The 17461-nt window shown below is 40.6% G+C and overlaps 1 protein-coding gene across 3 annotated transcripts in view; it reads left to right on the top strand.

The window, feature by feature from the left end:
- SPECC1 (sperm antigen with calponin homology and coiled-coil domains 1) overlaps positions 1–17461 on the top strand; it is a 90339-nt gene that overhangs the window by 30841 nt on the left and 42037 nt on the right. For all 3 annotated transcript variants that reach the window (XM_049802587.1, XM_049802588.1, XM_049802589.1), the window contains one exon: positions 15350–16917. In XM_049802587.1, coding sequence (XP_049658544.1) covers positions 15350–16917 — 1568 coding nt within the window. The remainder of the gene's footprint in view (positions 1–15349; positions 16918–17461) is intronic.

The following is a 17461-nucleotide window of genomic DNA, read 5'->3' as shown; positions in this document are numbered from 1 at the left end:
TTTATTAGTTTAGTTAATGTGCTGCAGTTGGCTTGACAGTGGCAGAGTGATAAGAAAACAGCCAGTGGATGGTTGTGATTGTGTGTGTTGGTTCTAAAACAGTATTAAATGACTCAAACGAGGGAAGAGGGTGAAAGGAAGAGGGAATAATGCTGGCATTGGAGAAAAGCAAAGCTTACTTTTTTTTTGTTTGGGTTGTATTTGGCTCCACAAGATCTTAAAGTTATAAAGCTAGCCAAAGAAATTTGAGCAAGTATTGCACCTTGGTCTTCCTACTGAAACCTGTCATCAGAGCCCTGCAGGTATTCATGAGTTTGTTCAGAAGCGATCCTGTATTTTGAGCTTCTACTAGTATTTCAGCAAAGTAATTTCTGTTATTTTTTTTCTCTTTTCAATTTCTCCTCTATTTTACTGATTTACTCTTCATAAAATCTCCTGATTTCCACAGGGAGTGTAGCTTTCAGAACAACATGAAATTGTAAAACTGAAGCAAAGTACTTATCTGATTTTGTTGGCACTGTTTTGCTTGAAGAGGGCCTTAACCTGATTTTTCTGTGACTCTCAGATTGCCACTAGTTAATAAATCGTTGATACTTTCATTATTTTTGATACTTTCTCATGCTGTATCTCCAAGCAATTTGAGCGTGACGATTAAAGATGATATAAAACCAAGGATCTCTGATGATAATAGACACTGCTAGACTTCCCATGCATTAGCTTTTTTCTTCCCATAATCCAAAGTAGACCTGTGTTCACAAATCTCTTTTGCCATGTTCCATCTATTATTTTGCATGGAGCCATAATGTTTTTCCATAAGCATCAATAGATATGGATTGCATGTTCGGAGACAGCATACTCTGTCTTTGTATGATGTGTGCTCATCGGTCAATTCTCTTAGGCTATAGAATTGCAGCAGAATGGCAGTTTTCTGCCCTTTTAATCAGTCTGCATAGCACACAACTAACAAGCTATATATTTTTGTCAACAGCAAAATTTAAATGTAAAGCTCTTACAGGCAAATTTGATTTTGATGGCTGGAAAAATATATTCTTGGTTAAATGTAAGGCTAACATGAGTTTGCAGGGTCCAGTTCTGAGCATGCACAAGGGATGTGTTGGCTGAAACAAGGACATACATTCTTCCATTTATTACCAAGATGAAGAGCTGTGTAATTTTTGTGTCTTGAATTGAATTTGTTCAATTGCTTGGGAAGATTATTAGAGATTAAGTAAATAGGCCCATGTCCTGTGAGTAAAGTTATGTTCCTCTTCTTCTTGTCCTGCTGGATGCTTTGGTGCTGTTAAAAATCATCAGTGAAAAGTAGGACACTACTGCATCAAGCAAGAATTTTACCCGTTACTTCAGTGAAGTCATATTTATTAATGTATGGAAAGGGGCTCTAGGAACAGGGTGCAGTTAGTTGTTTGACATATTTTACTTATGTTGGCTGACTTTTCTTTTTTCCCCTACTGAACTGTAATTTATCCTTAACCTTTCTTTTGCATTTCTTTGCCATGGACTGGTGACTGATATTCAGGATAATTTGAAATGGTAATTAGTTATGTTTTGATTGCTTTCAATGATCTGTTCCATTTCTAAACTAGGATGATACCTGAAAATATAAAGGCTACTCAAAAAAAAGACAAAATGGTTATTGAGCAAACTCTTAATCTTTGAGGACACTGCCCTTCTTCACAGCTTCTGTCTCAGGACATTGCAGTAGGATTCTTGAATTCAGCTGAAAAACCTCTAAGGCAATATGATTTTCTTACAGCCTTTCAATTTTGACCTGTTTACCTTTTACAGGTAAAAGGTAATTTTGACTTTTACCTTAATGGTTTCCTTTAGATAGGTTTGTGCAAAAGCATCTTAATACGCGGCTGTTTCAATAGGAGTATGTAAAGCAAATATGAACACACCAAGGTAATGTTTTTGAAATGCCAGAGGAAAGGTAGAAGCTAAGCATATTCCTGATCATCACGGTTTGAACTGTCTCTGACCAGTCTGACTGGAGAAATCTCATCCTGTACTAAGGATAGAAAGCTGTTTTAATTAACATGAACAAAGTAAAATGCAAAGGTGGTTTCTTCTCTGAATCTAGAGGATATTATTTTGTATTTTTCACACCTTAAAGGTCTTCTGCATTTTGACGTTGGAGCATTTATACTGACATGTAGAAATCCTTATAATACCTTATAATTGTGCCTCTTATATTCACTTTTATAGGGGTTGTTTCTACAAGGGTGCGGATAATGATAAATTTGTTGGCAGAAACCTAGTTCTATGCAAGACAGAGAAGAGAAGAGAAAGACCTGCGAAAGTGTATCTGAATATTTACTCTCTCATAGACAAAAACCACGTATGATTCCTGAAATAAAGCAGAGGTAATTCCCTATGCTTGTGCAGAACAGAACCAGCTCAGCAGTAAGGTCTATTAGTCACAGTTAACAACTGGTAAGTGGGGATGAGACCAACACCAGTCATGGCAGGGACTGGTATTCTCTGCTTGGAGAAAGCTCACAGCACCAGCTGGCTGAGAGTGCAATAGCCCTGGTGTTTGTCTGTCCGTGACGTGATAAAATATTTGCTAAATTGCAGCCTGTAGAGAAAAAGTATCATTTTACTTGTTCAAGGGCAAATTGTCAAAATCCTGTTTTCCCAGGGAACAAAAAGAAAAGCATGAAAAAATTATATGACCAATCAGAAGTGGGTCTAAGTCTTGTTCCCAAGAGCATGTAATGTCAGCCGTAATGCTGGTATTCTAATGCTGGAGAGGGATAAGGCAGTGGTGTCATATCCATCCCCATCTGCAAATATCAGTCCTTGAATGGAAGGAGCGGTCCAGAAAAGTGGTGCAATTTAAATAAATCTTCAGAGGTTTTTAAACCTTCATATAATGGAAGGTTGTGTGCAAAAGATGGCCTGCTTTCGGCTGGCTAAAGCAATGTGCAGAAATATTTCATGTTATATTTCCAGGCCTCTTAAAGCACATGGCAGCAACTTTGCTTCGCCTGAAGCAGACTATCCACTTGACTGTCCATCGGTCTTAGGCTTACAGTCTATCTTGCCCCAAGGTGGGAGGCACAAAGCTCTGATAGTATTTCTCCAGGCTTTTCCTGAGCAAAAGCTGGTGAGGGTGGAGGTGTCAGAAGGGAAGAGACAGTGCTCTGTGAGAGACTGAGGATATTTCCGCAGTCCTTATCTTCTAGATCTTGAGAAATGCTGCTTTTGTAAAATCTTGTTGAGTTTGAAGAATGGACTAATCATGTTAGAAATTACTCTCAGCCTCCTCCACACATAGTTTCTTTGAGGCTGCTTGACTGTGGAAAATCTTTGACTGATCTTTTAATTAAAAGCTCTTTTTTTTACCAAGGAGTTGAAGCTCTTCCTGCTTTGAAGTGGGCAACTTTTTATAGATAAACATCTCATTATGTTATGAGATTTCTTCCTCTCTCCCCTTCTGTCTCATTTCTTTTCTTGATGCATCTCATCCTGTGTTGTTAGTTTTAATGATTTCAGCCCAGTTCCTAGTATCAGCTATTCAGGATAGTGCTAGCTGGCTCCCTTATCGCTATACTAGGCAGAGCTAAAGCTCTGGATGAGCTGTGGAAACTAAATGGCAGTCCTTTCCCCACCCCCTCACTGAAGCAGGCTGGAAACGACAATAAAACTGGGTTTATTATGTGGTCATCACATTTTATTAAACAAAAGGCAGTTGTAATACCAATGCAATGCATACTGGTTATTAAGCATTAAGCAAACAATTTAAAAAAAAAGGTCTTTAGCTTTTATGTTCTGCCGTCTGTTTTAGGGGAGGAGGAGGAACCTCCTTTCATGTTTCAATTTTTGATCCTTTTTCCCCCCCCTCTTTCTGGATTAGCAGAGTTGAGAATTCATGAGGAAAAAGTTATTTTGGCTCAGTCAGCCCTGGCCTTTTGGCCAAGTGTGGGGCAGCATTCCTGAACTGGAGGGTTCAGGTCATGGTTTCCTAATACAAAGCACTCAACAGCAGTGCTGTGTAAAGGCATTTTCTCCTGCTCCATTCCTCTGTAGTGATTTGCTGCTCCCTCAGTGGTACAAGCTGAAGTGTTTATGGGAAGGACAGTGACTTAGATCAGGATCTGCCTTTAACAAAGAAAGCGAAGGCGGGGGGTGGGGAGAAACCCATGCAGGTATTTTTATAGCCAAATCAATTCCACAATTCAATTCACAGCATAACCTCACTAACTGTTAAATAAACAGGTTGAATAAATTAGCCTTCTAATTGTGACAATGTTGATATTAGGCATTTCCCCACTTAAAATTGCTTTTTTGGTTACCCTTTGTGCTTATATATACGATGTCAGGTAGAGTTTGGTAGATTGGAGGAGTGATCCACAGCACCTGTCTTGACTTGAAGGAGCAGGATTCTTTTCACTTTTCTTTCCTATTGAATTCTTGGAGCAGGAGGTTTTAGGTAACTCTTCTTCATTAACTTCCAGCTACAGATCGAGTGTTAATGTTCAGTTGTGAGAGCAATTGTATACACAGTGTACATGGAGGAATGTATCTACTTGCTACTCTATGATGACCATTAACTGAATTTATATGGTTAGATTTAGGGTTGGTTTTTTGTTTGTTTGCGTTTTAATTTCCTGTACTTCTCGAGAGACTCAACACTCCTATCTAGTATAACTGCCTTTTTCAGAAATGGAAGTACAGCTGCCTTGTCACCACTGTTAACCCAGTAATGGCTGAGTGATGAACTTCTGGGCTAGATTAGCTGGGAAGCCATTTTCTGAGCTAAAGAGAATTACTTGCATGCAAGCTAGAATCAAGGAAAATCCTGGGATTCTTACTCCAGTTGGCGGTCATTTATCTCAGGAATAATCCTAGTACAGCTGTATGAGTTGAGAAATTAGTTTTCTGTCTTTACCTCAGAGCACGTCCACTGCTTTTTCCGAGCAGCACCTTCCTGGGGGAAGTGTTAGTAAACTTCAAGGACGTCCCCCAAAGCAGTTGCTAACTACCTTCTGGACAGTAGAAGCCTCAAAACTAGCAGGTAGGAAAACAAAGGAAACCCCGAACTTACCAACCAGATCAAACTAAAACTCCCCTTATTTCAGTGAAACGCCAGAGGTTTTGTCTCCATTCACTGAAAGATTCGTATTTATGGATATTTTTCTCAGTTTTGTTTTTTTGTTGGGTTTTTTTGGTGTTTTTGGTTTTTGAACAGTTGTCTAAAAAAGCCCCAGAATAGAGTTTAGCCTAAAATTAATTTTGCTGTAGGTATGAGATGATTATACCCGATCTCATGTCATTTTGACAGGTGCGTAGGCAGGAAATGTTACAGAACAAACAAAATCAGGAAGCATCACAGTACACAGAAATCCCTATAATTTTGGTGTGCTAATGTCAAAAGTGTATAGAGTCAAGGCCCTCTTAAGGAATATAAGAATTATATATTTTTTAATCATGAGCTATAATGGTTGTGGAAACTGTAAAATTGGATAAAAAGAAGCCGCAAGTAGGGGTGACTTTATTTTAAAAAAAGAAAATTCTGAATTTCTGTAACTTCCACCAGATTAATTTTGGGATAATGGTACATATAGAAAGTTTTAGTCATTCTTTTTTGGGTGGTAGACAAGGGGTATTGTTAGCAGGTGACTAAAGTTTTTGGCAGGCCCAGTGGTATTAATGGTTCCCAAAAAAGGAGGCTTGTGTTTACCGGGGGGACATTCCAGTAAGTGTATGATATAGAGTTTCTCTGAACATTTGCTAGACCATTTGCTTTGGATGTCTCAATGTTTGTTACGCTAGGTTGCTGGGTGCTCTAGAAATCTAAAGCAGCGCTGTGGTAGATTGCAATTACACTTGTAATCTGCACCTGCGCTGGCAGACATGATGTACATTGTTTGGTTATTCTGTGGGTTTTTGTATACCTCATTTCAGAGGTGAACACAGTGGCGTCCTCATGATTCTCTTGGTGCCAGAAGCTTATGGCACAGTGAAGCCCCTTGGATGCTTCTTGACTCTTGAGCAGATTTGAAAGGGAAATTTGTATTTGTGAAAGCAAAGACTGAGCATGCTAGCTAAGGATACATATCCACAGAACAATTCTCGCCTCCTCTTAGCTTTGCCAAGGTACTTCACAGATATATCTTTGGTCCTTGACTTCTGAGAAAAAGTTTCCTCTTACAGTACAACCTGCACTGGTTTTGTACTTGGTACAAAACTGTATTATATTCAAGATAGGCATATCCAAGCTTGAGTTTTCATTTGAGACTTAGCAAACCTTCAGAAACCCCAAGTAAATGGCGTAAGAAATGTTCAGAGGAACTCTTTTGTATGGACACGGGCATGTCTCTCAGGGTAAAGAGATTTTAACTACTACTGCTGTTATTCAGAGAGGAATTGTATGTGAACGGGCCCATAAAGAGGAAAAAGTCAGCTGAAATTCACAATGAGACTTTGTGAACAGGATTTTTATCAGATCTAGTCTCATTTACCTTCTGAATGTGACCTTGTTTCCACTGTAATAGCATTGAGCTGTGACTGTGAACTTGAGCTTCAGTTCTTGTTGTCATGGCTGTGCTAAGAGCTTGGAACCACTAGATGCTGGGAATGGCTGATCTTCTTTTTCTAATTGCATTTTAACACTTTTTTGGAAGAGTTAAAAGTGACTTTGTATGTAAGAAGGAACAAGATGACAGAATTATTGATCGGGGTGAATCCAACAAGCTGAAAATAAAATATTTGTGATCTTTAAGAAATTCCTTAATTGTGCAGCAGAGATTCCCTCTTCTAAAACCACTGTGTAACTTAGTGAAGGGGACAGTGTAAATAGGGCCTTTTGTGGATTCTAAGAGTACTGGACAGTACATCTGTACATTTTTGCTTGTTTTAGATGTTAAAATTTGACCTAAATGGAGTTACTTCAAATATAAGGTCATCTCTCCTATTGGGTTACATTCCTGCCATGGGAGAGTCTCTTCTAGTGGCCACCCTTCAAAAGAATGTCCTACCAGTAGTTCACTTGCAGATTTAAATTGATGACAAGTAGTTTTGTCATGACTTAGTCTTTGAGTTACTAAAATAGTGCCTTTTCTCCTGTGCTTCTTGCACCCCAGATCTCTCGACTCATACCTTCTAATTAAAACAGAAAATAAGCCAACCTTTACAACGTCTTCAGCTCTAACGTCAGTGGTCTCTGTAGTCTTAATTAGGAATTGCTCAGATCAAGATGCTTATTGCTGCTTTTTCTTTGGAACCTCTGGTAGTGTAACTTTTCAAATACAGGTATCTGTTGTTACCTAATACTTTGTAATACAATTTTTTATTTCTTTCTGTGGTCTCTTACTCTATTCCTCTGTGTCAAATACCAGTACCTGAGTTGCTTTCTTACACTGTCCACAATGATTACATAGATCAAAATCTTTGCATTTAGTCCTTTAGTTTTTTCCTCCTGTTGCATATTGTACCTATTTCACAGGGAATGTAGTCAGGCAGTCCAGACAGTCTAACAGGCCATTACAATTCTTCAGAAAAAAGAGTTCATGTTATAATTACTTTCTAGTCTCAGTGTTTGCCAAGCGAGTAGAAGGCCTTATTTGAGCAGATGCTTCTATGTAATTAGTGCTAGATAATCAAAACCACCTTTGTTGTTCTGCAGCCATCTCCTTGTCTTTTTTAAAGCTAGGTGGAGTCCAAGTGAACCTTCCCAAAGAGTTGCTGACCTGTAAAGGTGTTGGCTCTATGACTAATACTCTGCAAACAGACTAATTCAGGAGAGCTATGACTGGCCAAGCCTAGGTTTGCTTTGTTCGCTGTTGCATAAAGACTGGGTAGCAGGGAGCATTGTCTTTCTGCAGGACAACCCTAAAAGAGATGGAAAATGGTATGCTCTTCCAAGTTACTGAGGATTATCCAAAGGAGTATCCAACACTGAAAAATGCTGATAGCTAACCTGTCCAGCTCGTTCCCTTTGTCTATCAAGCTGATCAAGCCATAATAGTTTGTCACAGTGTAATAGTGTCATTCTTTATTCTGACTTTTACCTAAGCTGATGGTGGACCAGAAGTTTTAGACATTTCACTCTCAAATATGAAGCTCTAAACAGCTTAAGCAGTTCTGAAAATAACAGAAGGTGCTGATCTGTGTCTGTGTCTCTTGGCACCTGTATCTCTTCGAAAATCGGGCCTTCTGCATCCAGTTCCACTCTTGTTCTAACCCCCAAGAAGCACTTAGAACTGATTCAGATCTTCTTCATGAGTTGATTTAGTTATGTGCATCCATTCATCAAGCTGTCTTACTGTTAGCATGCCCAGAGGTTTAGGGGTAGGGGCATTAAACAATGTGGCAGAACATTTATAGGGATTTTGCCTCCGTGTAGGTATCTGTATGAAAGAGTGCAGCAGCATGGGTGAGTGTTGCTGATATATCTGCCCTACTTTTCAGCAGTTATGTTTGCTTTTTCTCATGCTACCATGAAATGTGTCAGTCTGTTTCCTGTTAATTAGGATATTCGAAGATCTCTGGTTAGCCGGGAAGTTGTTTTTTAACTGTTTCATTTGCTTAAACAAAAGGAAAAAAGGGCAGGGCAAAATAGGGCATTTCAATGAAGTAGACATGTATGCAAAACTCTGAAATCTTTTAATAAGAAAGTATTTTAAGAGAGACAAATGTACACCAATCCTTCTGTGCTGTATAGTCATCATTTCCCAAAGGACATTCCTAGTTCACTCTTAGTCAGTCTCAGTATCAATCTCGGGATCAATGCTGGAGCAGAGTGAAAGTGATCTGCCAAGTCCTTTGGGGTTTCAGTTGAGCTTTGAGCTCTTAGTGGCTTAGCCACTTTTGGAAAATGGATTTTAAGCACCAAGTTAATTAGGTTCCTGATAACTTTACTCTGAATTGACAAAAGACAGAAAATGTGGCTAGGCTCCCTGTAACATGCACTTCTTTATCGTACGGAGTGAACAGAGTGCAACGGCTCCAGGCTAATACCATCTCTTCTGATTTAGCTGTAACTAAATTCAGCAGATCAACGATGTCATTAAGTCACATATTAATGCATTGTGTTAAGTTGTTCATTGCGTGGCTGGAAGTCACTTAAGTGGTACTTGGGTACTGGTGTAATTTTGAAAATGGCACATAAAAGCTGCTATTACCTGCCTTGGAACACAGCTTGTAAATCTGTTGTGAAAGTCTGACTGTTCAGTTCAATGTCTAGTGGCATTCTAGATGTCTTCAGACATCCCAGTTGCTCTCTGTCTGCCTCTCGAGCAGAGGACAGGTCTCCCACAGGTACTGTCAACTCTTTCAGCTCGGTGAAGATATTTTAAATATTCCTAAAGGGCATCTGAAATGGGAGCAGACATCTGTATTTTGGCTTCCTACACTAGGTGTCATAAACCAGGTGGGTGGGATTAAGGTACACCTGAGACCCAGGCTTTTTGCATAAGAAACTCAAATTTGGCTAAAAATAATAATAGGACCTTAAACAGAGAAGGCTGAGCACATATGAGTACATGCCTGCATTACCTACCTGTTGCTGTATGTTACCAAGGCTGCTGTGGATCCTCAGCAAGATCTTGGCAAAGCCTGAGTAAATGCAGTCATGTTGAGTCCAGGATCTACCTAAGTCACAGCCAGAGGATAAGCTGAAAACCAAAACTGATAAGGACGACCTAATTCAGTTAAGCCACATGTGATAGAGCACAGTAAAATTGTATGGGGAGGTCTTTTTGTTTGCTGTACAAGCATGGGCTGTTAATAGTATTCTCTGTACTTACCCATTCTGCTAAATGCTTGCAACCCACTTGATGTATACTAACCTTTTCCTCAAGGTATCACAGGAATCGCTTTTCTATCTGAGGCTTGGGAGTTCTGTTCAGATGGCAAAAATGTATTCAAATATCTTGGCACATGGGAACAGAATTCCAGAACAACGGAAGAATCACAGTCTTCTGTTGGCAGGGAGGCTGTGAGTTAGCCCATAATTTCTTGTTGCTATCTCTTTTTTGTTTTGCTATCCCTTTTTGAGGTGGGAGGGATGGCAGAGACACAAGACAGTGAAATAGTTGGTCTGTTGCAAATGCAGGAGCTGAAATGAAAGAGATGTAACAGTTCTAGAGCAGCAGATAATCATGAGAGTACAAACTTGTCTGCAGGCAAGAGTTCACCTTTTTGAAATGTATGACTTTAACATTGCAGAGTGCTATGAATAGCTTTCTTTTATTTCCTGTTATCCTGCCCTTGCAATTCAAATAGGGTATCCATTGTTTAAAAACATCACACCAAAGATGCATCTGTCTTCATGCTTTAGTCTTACATGACTGAAATGCTTTCTGAAATGAATCGGTGATCAGCATGCTTAAATTACATAGATGAACTCTACATGCAGGAGACTTAGTACCTACTTAAACTATGGAAGAATTAATTAGTAACTTGAATTTTTAATATGTTGAAGAAGAAAATGTGTTGCTCTTCGCTTAAGAGTTGACAGGATTAAAATTTAGGAAGAAAGCACCAAATGGAACATTCCCTGCTAATTCGGTCCCTGGAACAGCAGAAGCTCATGGCATTAACCTTTGGGTTATTAATATGTTGATGGAGGGAAGGATTAAGGAAAGGGCAGGTTGTGGGACACAAATGGCACAAAGGCCAGAGGCAAATAATCTTGTATTGACTCCAGTTCTAAAAAATAGATTCAAAGCAGAAAAGTTCTGAGGTCAAATGAAGTCACTTCCCAACTGAGATTCTTCCTCTGCTCTGGGATTGGAGAAGCAGGTATTTAAACTTTTAATTGTACTTAAGAGTCAAGTAAACTAAATGTAACTTCAAGGCTAGTGCTTTACTGGGAAGGCAGTGGTATGTGCTATCACAGAGCACATGGAGTGTGAGGGCAGATTAATTTACTGAATCTTCATTCCAAAATGTCATGTGTGTGTCCCCGGTGACTATAGTAAAATGTTTGCCACCTACTCTCCCTTACCCTGCTATCACTGTAATTACATTAGCTGTACTGCATGGGCTTTACTTCTGGACAGCTGTCCTATGTGTTCCACCTTGGGGGACTGGGAAATGGTTTTCTCCATTCCATAGTACATTTTCTTCTGCTTGTGAATGCCCCTATGGGAGCTGATGTGGCAGGTGCTGAGAGCTTGGATCAAATATAGATCATTATGTGGAAAAACTGAAGAGTAATCCTGATCCTTTCTTCTGTGAAAAACATTGTAGCTATGCAGAAAATGGGATTAAAATGGCAAAAAATCGTCGTGAGGGGTCAACTTTTATCTCATTAAAGTCCCGCTTTGTTTCTGACACCAGCGGAAAGTCAGCGAGTATTCCCAGGCAGAAAGTGGTGCAAAAAATAAAGCTGCACAGCAGGCCACCAGCCAGGAGCTCCAGGGTCCTAATCCTTACTGACTTGCTGTGACCTTGGGTGAGGCATTTAATTTCTCTCTGCTTCCCTGTCCTGTAACCTAGAGGTAACAATTATGTGTTTCAGAGGATTTGAGTTAAATAGCTGTTAGTTTTAAAGCACTTTGAAAATCATAAGCTCTATATACATGTTAAGGTTTAATCCCTCACACCTGAAAAGTATGGCTGGTACTGAAAATGGAGGAGTTCTTACTGGGTGCCAAGGTGAGGAACATGTTGATGAGGTGACCTCAGTTTGAGCGAAACAGGTTTTCAGGCAATAACTCTTAGTGAAGTAATTCAGGAATAATTCCCAGTTCCTCTGAAGTGGGAGAACGCAAGCTGAGCCCAGTAGCAGAGTGGGTGTGGGACTGGGAGAATGGGAGGTTAGGTATGATGCAAAGGGAATGAGAAATATGCTGTTGGTCAGAGGTAGCCTGAGCTTGGATACGTGGAACAGTGGGAAAGAGGTTGTGTTCAAAATTGACAGAAGAATAGTTAAGCTAACAAGTTGGGCAGGGCGGATGAACAGTGAAAACGGGAATGAGGTGCCATAGCACCATTTTGACCAAACAGAAAGATACAGTTTGGGTTTTTTTCCGGAATGTCTCCTTTGAAATGCAGGGCTGATTGATTATTTTTTCTCTTCCCTGCTCAAAACAAGCAGCACTTTCTAGGAAGTGAAATTCTGCGTGATTCCAGCCACTTTAAGCAACAGCATAAATCAACCCTAGACTGGGTTCTGCAGCTTGGCAAGCATGTGTCTGTCTGGAGTCTCCCATAGCCAGTGTGGGGTGCCGAGCTAATCACGTCACCACGGTGACTGTACACCCCAAAATGCAGTTCTGTATTGTGGGTGCCTCAGCTGTGGGGCTGGCCGTTCCATTTATAAGTGCTACACTGCTCAATTTCAAGGTCATTCATTCAGAGGGGGAGTTGCCCATAAAATAAATTTTAAAGTAGTGCTTATACTTGCTTTGGTGTTTTGTAGTCACCATACATATGCATTCAGAACTATTTCTCTTCTGGGCTCTCTGTGGCTTTTTAGTATTACATGGCACTGTTTCGGAGAGTGGAGAGAGGAAAATACATAAACACTTCTACGTCATGAAAAAAACCAGGTAGGTTAATGGTTATTGATCGATAGTAAATGCTTCGTGATTTATGGCAGAACAAGTCAACAGAGCATGGACTCTTTACAAAACACGTGGGACAGGTTGAGTAAGCTCAGAGCCTGCACTGGTTGTCAAACTGGTGAAGTACAGATAATCAATCCCAGTTAAATATATTTAATTGTTATCCTTATATATACATCTTCCATTGCTCAGGATCATGTTGCAGTTGTCATCTGGTGGCGATTAGAAGCACACTGGCATTGCTACCAGAAGTGCTACATTTCTCTTAGAAAAAGGTGGTTTTCTCAGTGCCATGCAATTTTTACCAGTGTGTAGTAGCATCATTATTTCTTGTAATGTATATAATACGTCAGCACTACCCACTACTTATATAACACTACCCGGTCATGTGCTGACCAGATGACAGTCATGTCATTGCACTAGGTTGGGCATTGCAAAAAAAAAAAAAAAAAACCGAAAAGATTGGGGCACTTGCTTTGTCATAAAACTTTGTTATAACAGTAGAAAACTCCTTCAGATTGAATAAAAGTCCAGGACATAACAGAAGGCTTTAAATCCACCCCTTAGGCTCCGTCAAAGACCATCTGTGGCCATTTGTTGTAAGTATTTTACATCTTAAATCTGTAGTATGGTTATAGCTTGTGTGAGTACTGCTTCCTCTACTCTGGACGCCTGTCCTACTGTAAGTTCAAGAGATGCGTTCAAACAGGGCCTTGTGCTTTCTTGCCTGGACACCTGGGGTTCACCCCACGTGAACCTCTGCCTCTGAAGAAGGAGGAGCTGTGCTCAGCTGGTATTTCTCTGCTGGAAGTGATGTATCGCGTCATGGTCCATTCAATTTCCCTGTTGTCCTTCATCTTACGGTGTTAGCTGCATCGACATTAAAAGCTTTGCTCATCTGCCGAGCTCAGTGTGAGCGCAGTTTACAGGGGCAAGATCTTGGCAGTTGGATGCCCTCGGGTTAAGAAGTGGGATGAGCAGTGAGCTGGGGGCTTTCACCTCTGACAAGTGAAATGAGTTCTCCGAGTTCTCAGGGCTGGAGTCACACCAGCAGCCATTTAAGTTGCAGTGGAAAAACTCCCATCTCCGCTTGCGTTGCACTTTTCCACTGGGGAGCCGGGAGCTGCCTTGATATGTTGGCGCCTCCAGCTGTAGATGACTAAATGAAGCTGTGTGGGCTGCTTGCTGTCCAGCCAGACTGTCCCTGCTATCTCTTCCCATAAACACTGGAGCCTTTGTTTCTGGCCTTATCGTGCCCCTGCCATCACAGAGCCCTTTCTGTGCTCTCCTCCCAGCACAGCCCCTCTGTGTTCAGGGGTCTTTTCTTCAGCTGCTCTTTGTCTCCGGGTGTTTATTGTGCCTGCTGCAGAGTGTGTTTGTTTGGGAGAGAGGAGGAGGGGCTCCTGTTTGTATGGGGTTTATAAACCTAGTGCATTCTTCAAAAGAGATGCTGAGCAAACTGGGTGGTGTTAAGATTAACCCTTCAGTGCCCTGCATTACTGACAGTGCATCACTGCACCAAGATTTCCTCAGCGTGAAAAATGCTGTGGGAGGGTTATGAAGTTGCTTGCTCTCTAAGGCAGGGAGTCCACTCCCGCTTTGGTCTTAACTGCCTTTTGATTTTCTGTGAGTGCTGCACATGTGCAAAGAGAGCCTCCCAAATGCGGGGAAATGTAATTGATTCTAGGATTTCCCCCCAGAGTGCTTCTAGAACTTGTTTTTATTGCAAACACTGGCTCACTAGCCCTTTCTGTTTGCATAACTGGCCCTTGCATCCTGTTTATGTGGCTACATTAGACAATATCTCTTCATTGTACCATATCCCAAAACATTATGGCTCTGTACTTTAGGGCTTTTCCTTTTGAGTAAGGTCCTGAAAAGAGAAATTTCTTAAATTCATAGTGTTGCCACTTGTGATGGAATATAATGCCTCCCTTTGAACCAGCTTCTTTTCTTTAAACAGCTTGTTAATGCTTTAATGGTTAGGATGGCTCTTACTGTTTCTTCAGTATCCATGGTCCCATTTTCCAAGAGAGTGCTTTGGAAGATGAAGATCAGCAACTCAGAAACTTTATTCCCTTGTAATCACATAATGCTTTGCATTAAGTTGGTTGGGGGAAAAAACCCAACCAACCAAACCAACAACCACCAAACAGAACAGCATCAGCTTTCTAATCTTCTTTTGCTCTTCCTCTGTAAGAGGATGGGAGTTTATAACACAAAAAATCTCTCGTCCATCTCTGCAAGAAGCTGCAGCAACACAATTGTCTTAGTGTTAGAAGTGCTGGCAGAGTTTTGTATTTCACCGAATCCACAGTCAGCATGCATTTCGCAGACCTTTTTTATGGTGATCTGCATAAACTGAGCGTAATGCAAATACCTTAGTTTTATGTGTGATAACCATACATTTTTTTCAAAGATGGTATCTCTTCTTAAGTTACTGAACTTTTCCCCAGAAATTAATAGGTTTAAATTCAGTATTTCACAAAGTGTAGTGTGAAGAATTTTTATTTTCAAATGATTAATATCCTGGTATTGGGGGTTGCAGTTCATGTATTGCAGCATCTACGTATTACATTATTACACTGGGAAAAAGTTCAGCAGACTGTGTTCCTTTGCGGGGGGTGGGAGAGGAAGAAATGCAAAATAATACGAGCCTTTGAAACATGAATCCGCACACTCAGTCATGACTAAACCTATTCAAACACTCAGGTGTTTTTTCCAAGACTGCTCTAGGCTTTAGCATTGTTGTTGTGTGACTTGTTTACTTTATGAACTAACTCAGTTTGCCTCATCTCTTTCTCTTGAAGGAACAGTTTCAGCTGCAAAGCGCACAGGGATTCCAGCACCCCGGGAAATATCATCATCTGTATCCAGAGAGAGAGCTGTATTGCGTGGTCAAGCCAATACTAGGAAAACACAACCCAGCCCCACCTCTTCTGGTACACCGACTCCTACCAAACACGTGCGCCCCACTAGCAAGTCCAAGCAAGAGAATGAAACTGGTGACAAGGCTGTTCTGGAATCTCAGGTTAAAGAACTCCTGGCAGAAGCAAAGACAAAAGATTCTGAAATTACCAAACTCCGTTGTGAATTGAAGAAATGCAAAGAGAAAGGGTCACTTAACGCTGAAGGAATGGGTGCTTCCAACCAAAATGTAGAAACAGTATCACCTGTTGACATAGATCCATTAATACGGACCCTTCAGGAAAAAAACAGGACTTTTCAAAAAGAGCTTGCTAGCCTGGGCGAAGAAAATCGTGTTTTGAAAGAGAAATTGCTTTATCTAGAGAATTCTCCTCTCTCAGATACAACAACAAGCAGTGGAGGTGACAGCAGCCTCCCAACCCCAACTACCCAAGAATCCAGTTTTGGAAGCCCATCAAAAAATGTGTCGAGAGGTGAAATGGATGAGCACAGGCAGCATGTGAATGGGGGTGCACTGCGCAATTCAGGTTCTTCCAGCAGTGATGTAACTAAGGCTTCCTTGTCACCCGATGCATCTGATTTTGAACATATAGCAGATGTACCTTCCAGGCCAACATCCTCCAACAGCAACCATTTGAAAGGTTCCAAATGCTCCACTACAGGAAGTTCTCCAAACAATATTAGTGACCTTTCTGTTGCATCTCTTACAGAGAGAATACAAAAAATGGAAGAGAATCACCACAGCACAGCAGAAGAATTACAAGCTACTTTGCAAGAGCTGTCAGATCAACAGCAAATGGTGCAGGAGCTGACAACAGAAAATGAGAAGCTAGTGGAAGAGAAAGCTCTCCTGGAGACTTCCTTTCGTCAACATAGAGACAGAGCAGAACAGCTGAGCCAAGAAAATGAGAAGCTAATGACTCTCCTCCAAGAGCGATCCAAGAATGAAGAAAGCAGAGCTCAGGAGGGGAAGGTCCTTGAACTGGAACAGAAATGTGCAGAAGTTCTTGAAAAAGCACAGTTTGAACGAGAGAAATTGCTTAACATTCAGCAACAGTTAACCAGCAGCCTACGAAGCTTAGAAAGGGAACATCAAGATGCCCAGCAGGTGATTAAAAGCCTGAGAGAAGAAAATGAGAAGCTGCTTAAACTTCTAGAAGTGGAACAACAGAGCAACAGCACAGTGACAAAAACTCTGGAGGACTGTAAAATTGCCTTAGAAGGTCTAAAAATTGAGAATGGCTCTCTCAAAACTCAGTTAGAGAGCGAGAAACAAAAGGCCGCAGAAATCAACGTGATGGGATGCGCTACTGACAATTCTGAGGTGCAAGAGATGCTGAAAGTAGCCCATGCAGAAAAGGATCAGTTAGAAGCATCTTGTACTGAGCTTAAACAAGAGCTGCTGAAGGCAAACAGTGAACTGAAGCACATTCAGGGTCTGCTAGCTAAGGTAAAGCAGTAACAGCTGTAACTATAATGGTTGTTTATCTGTCCTTCCATAAATAGGTAATTGTTGGTCTTTAGATTGTTATTGAGCCATTGATTATAAATTTCCAGGATTTAAATTACATTAGTTAGTTTTGAATCGAATCTGGGATCATATGATATTGTCTCTCTTTCTGCTACTATCTACATATTTTCCCAGGAATAACTGTTAGCAGAGCTGTGTTTATAAATTCAAAACTAACTTCCCCTAACATCTTCTGCAGAATTTACTATTTTAGTAAATAGAATTGTGTTTATCAACATTGGACCAAAGAACAGGTCAATAAATATTGCTTTGATGTTATGTGAACAAATATTAGTGAAAATCACTTGGTAATCCAGATGAAGAGACGGGCATGAGTAGTTAGAGCAAATATTAAGTTCTGAATAAGTAATCATGATTAATTAGCAGTGAACTGTAGGTGTCATTGGTAATGAGAACACAAGGACATGAGCTAATGCTCAGAGAAGCTGGTATTTACAGCAACATGACTAATGATGCATGGTCA

The sequence above is a fragment of the Accipiter gentilis genome, chromosome 6 (genome assembly GCF_929443795.1).
Source record: "Accipiter gentilis chromosome 6, bAccGen1.1, whole genome shotgun sequence".
Lineage (NCBI taxonomy): Eukaryota > Metazoa > Chordata > Aves > Accipitriformes > Accipitridae > Astur > Astur gentilis.
The sequence above is the reverse complement of the archived record's forward strand: the minus strand, read 5'-3'. Positions and strand labels throughout refer to the sequence as shown.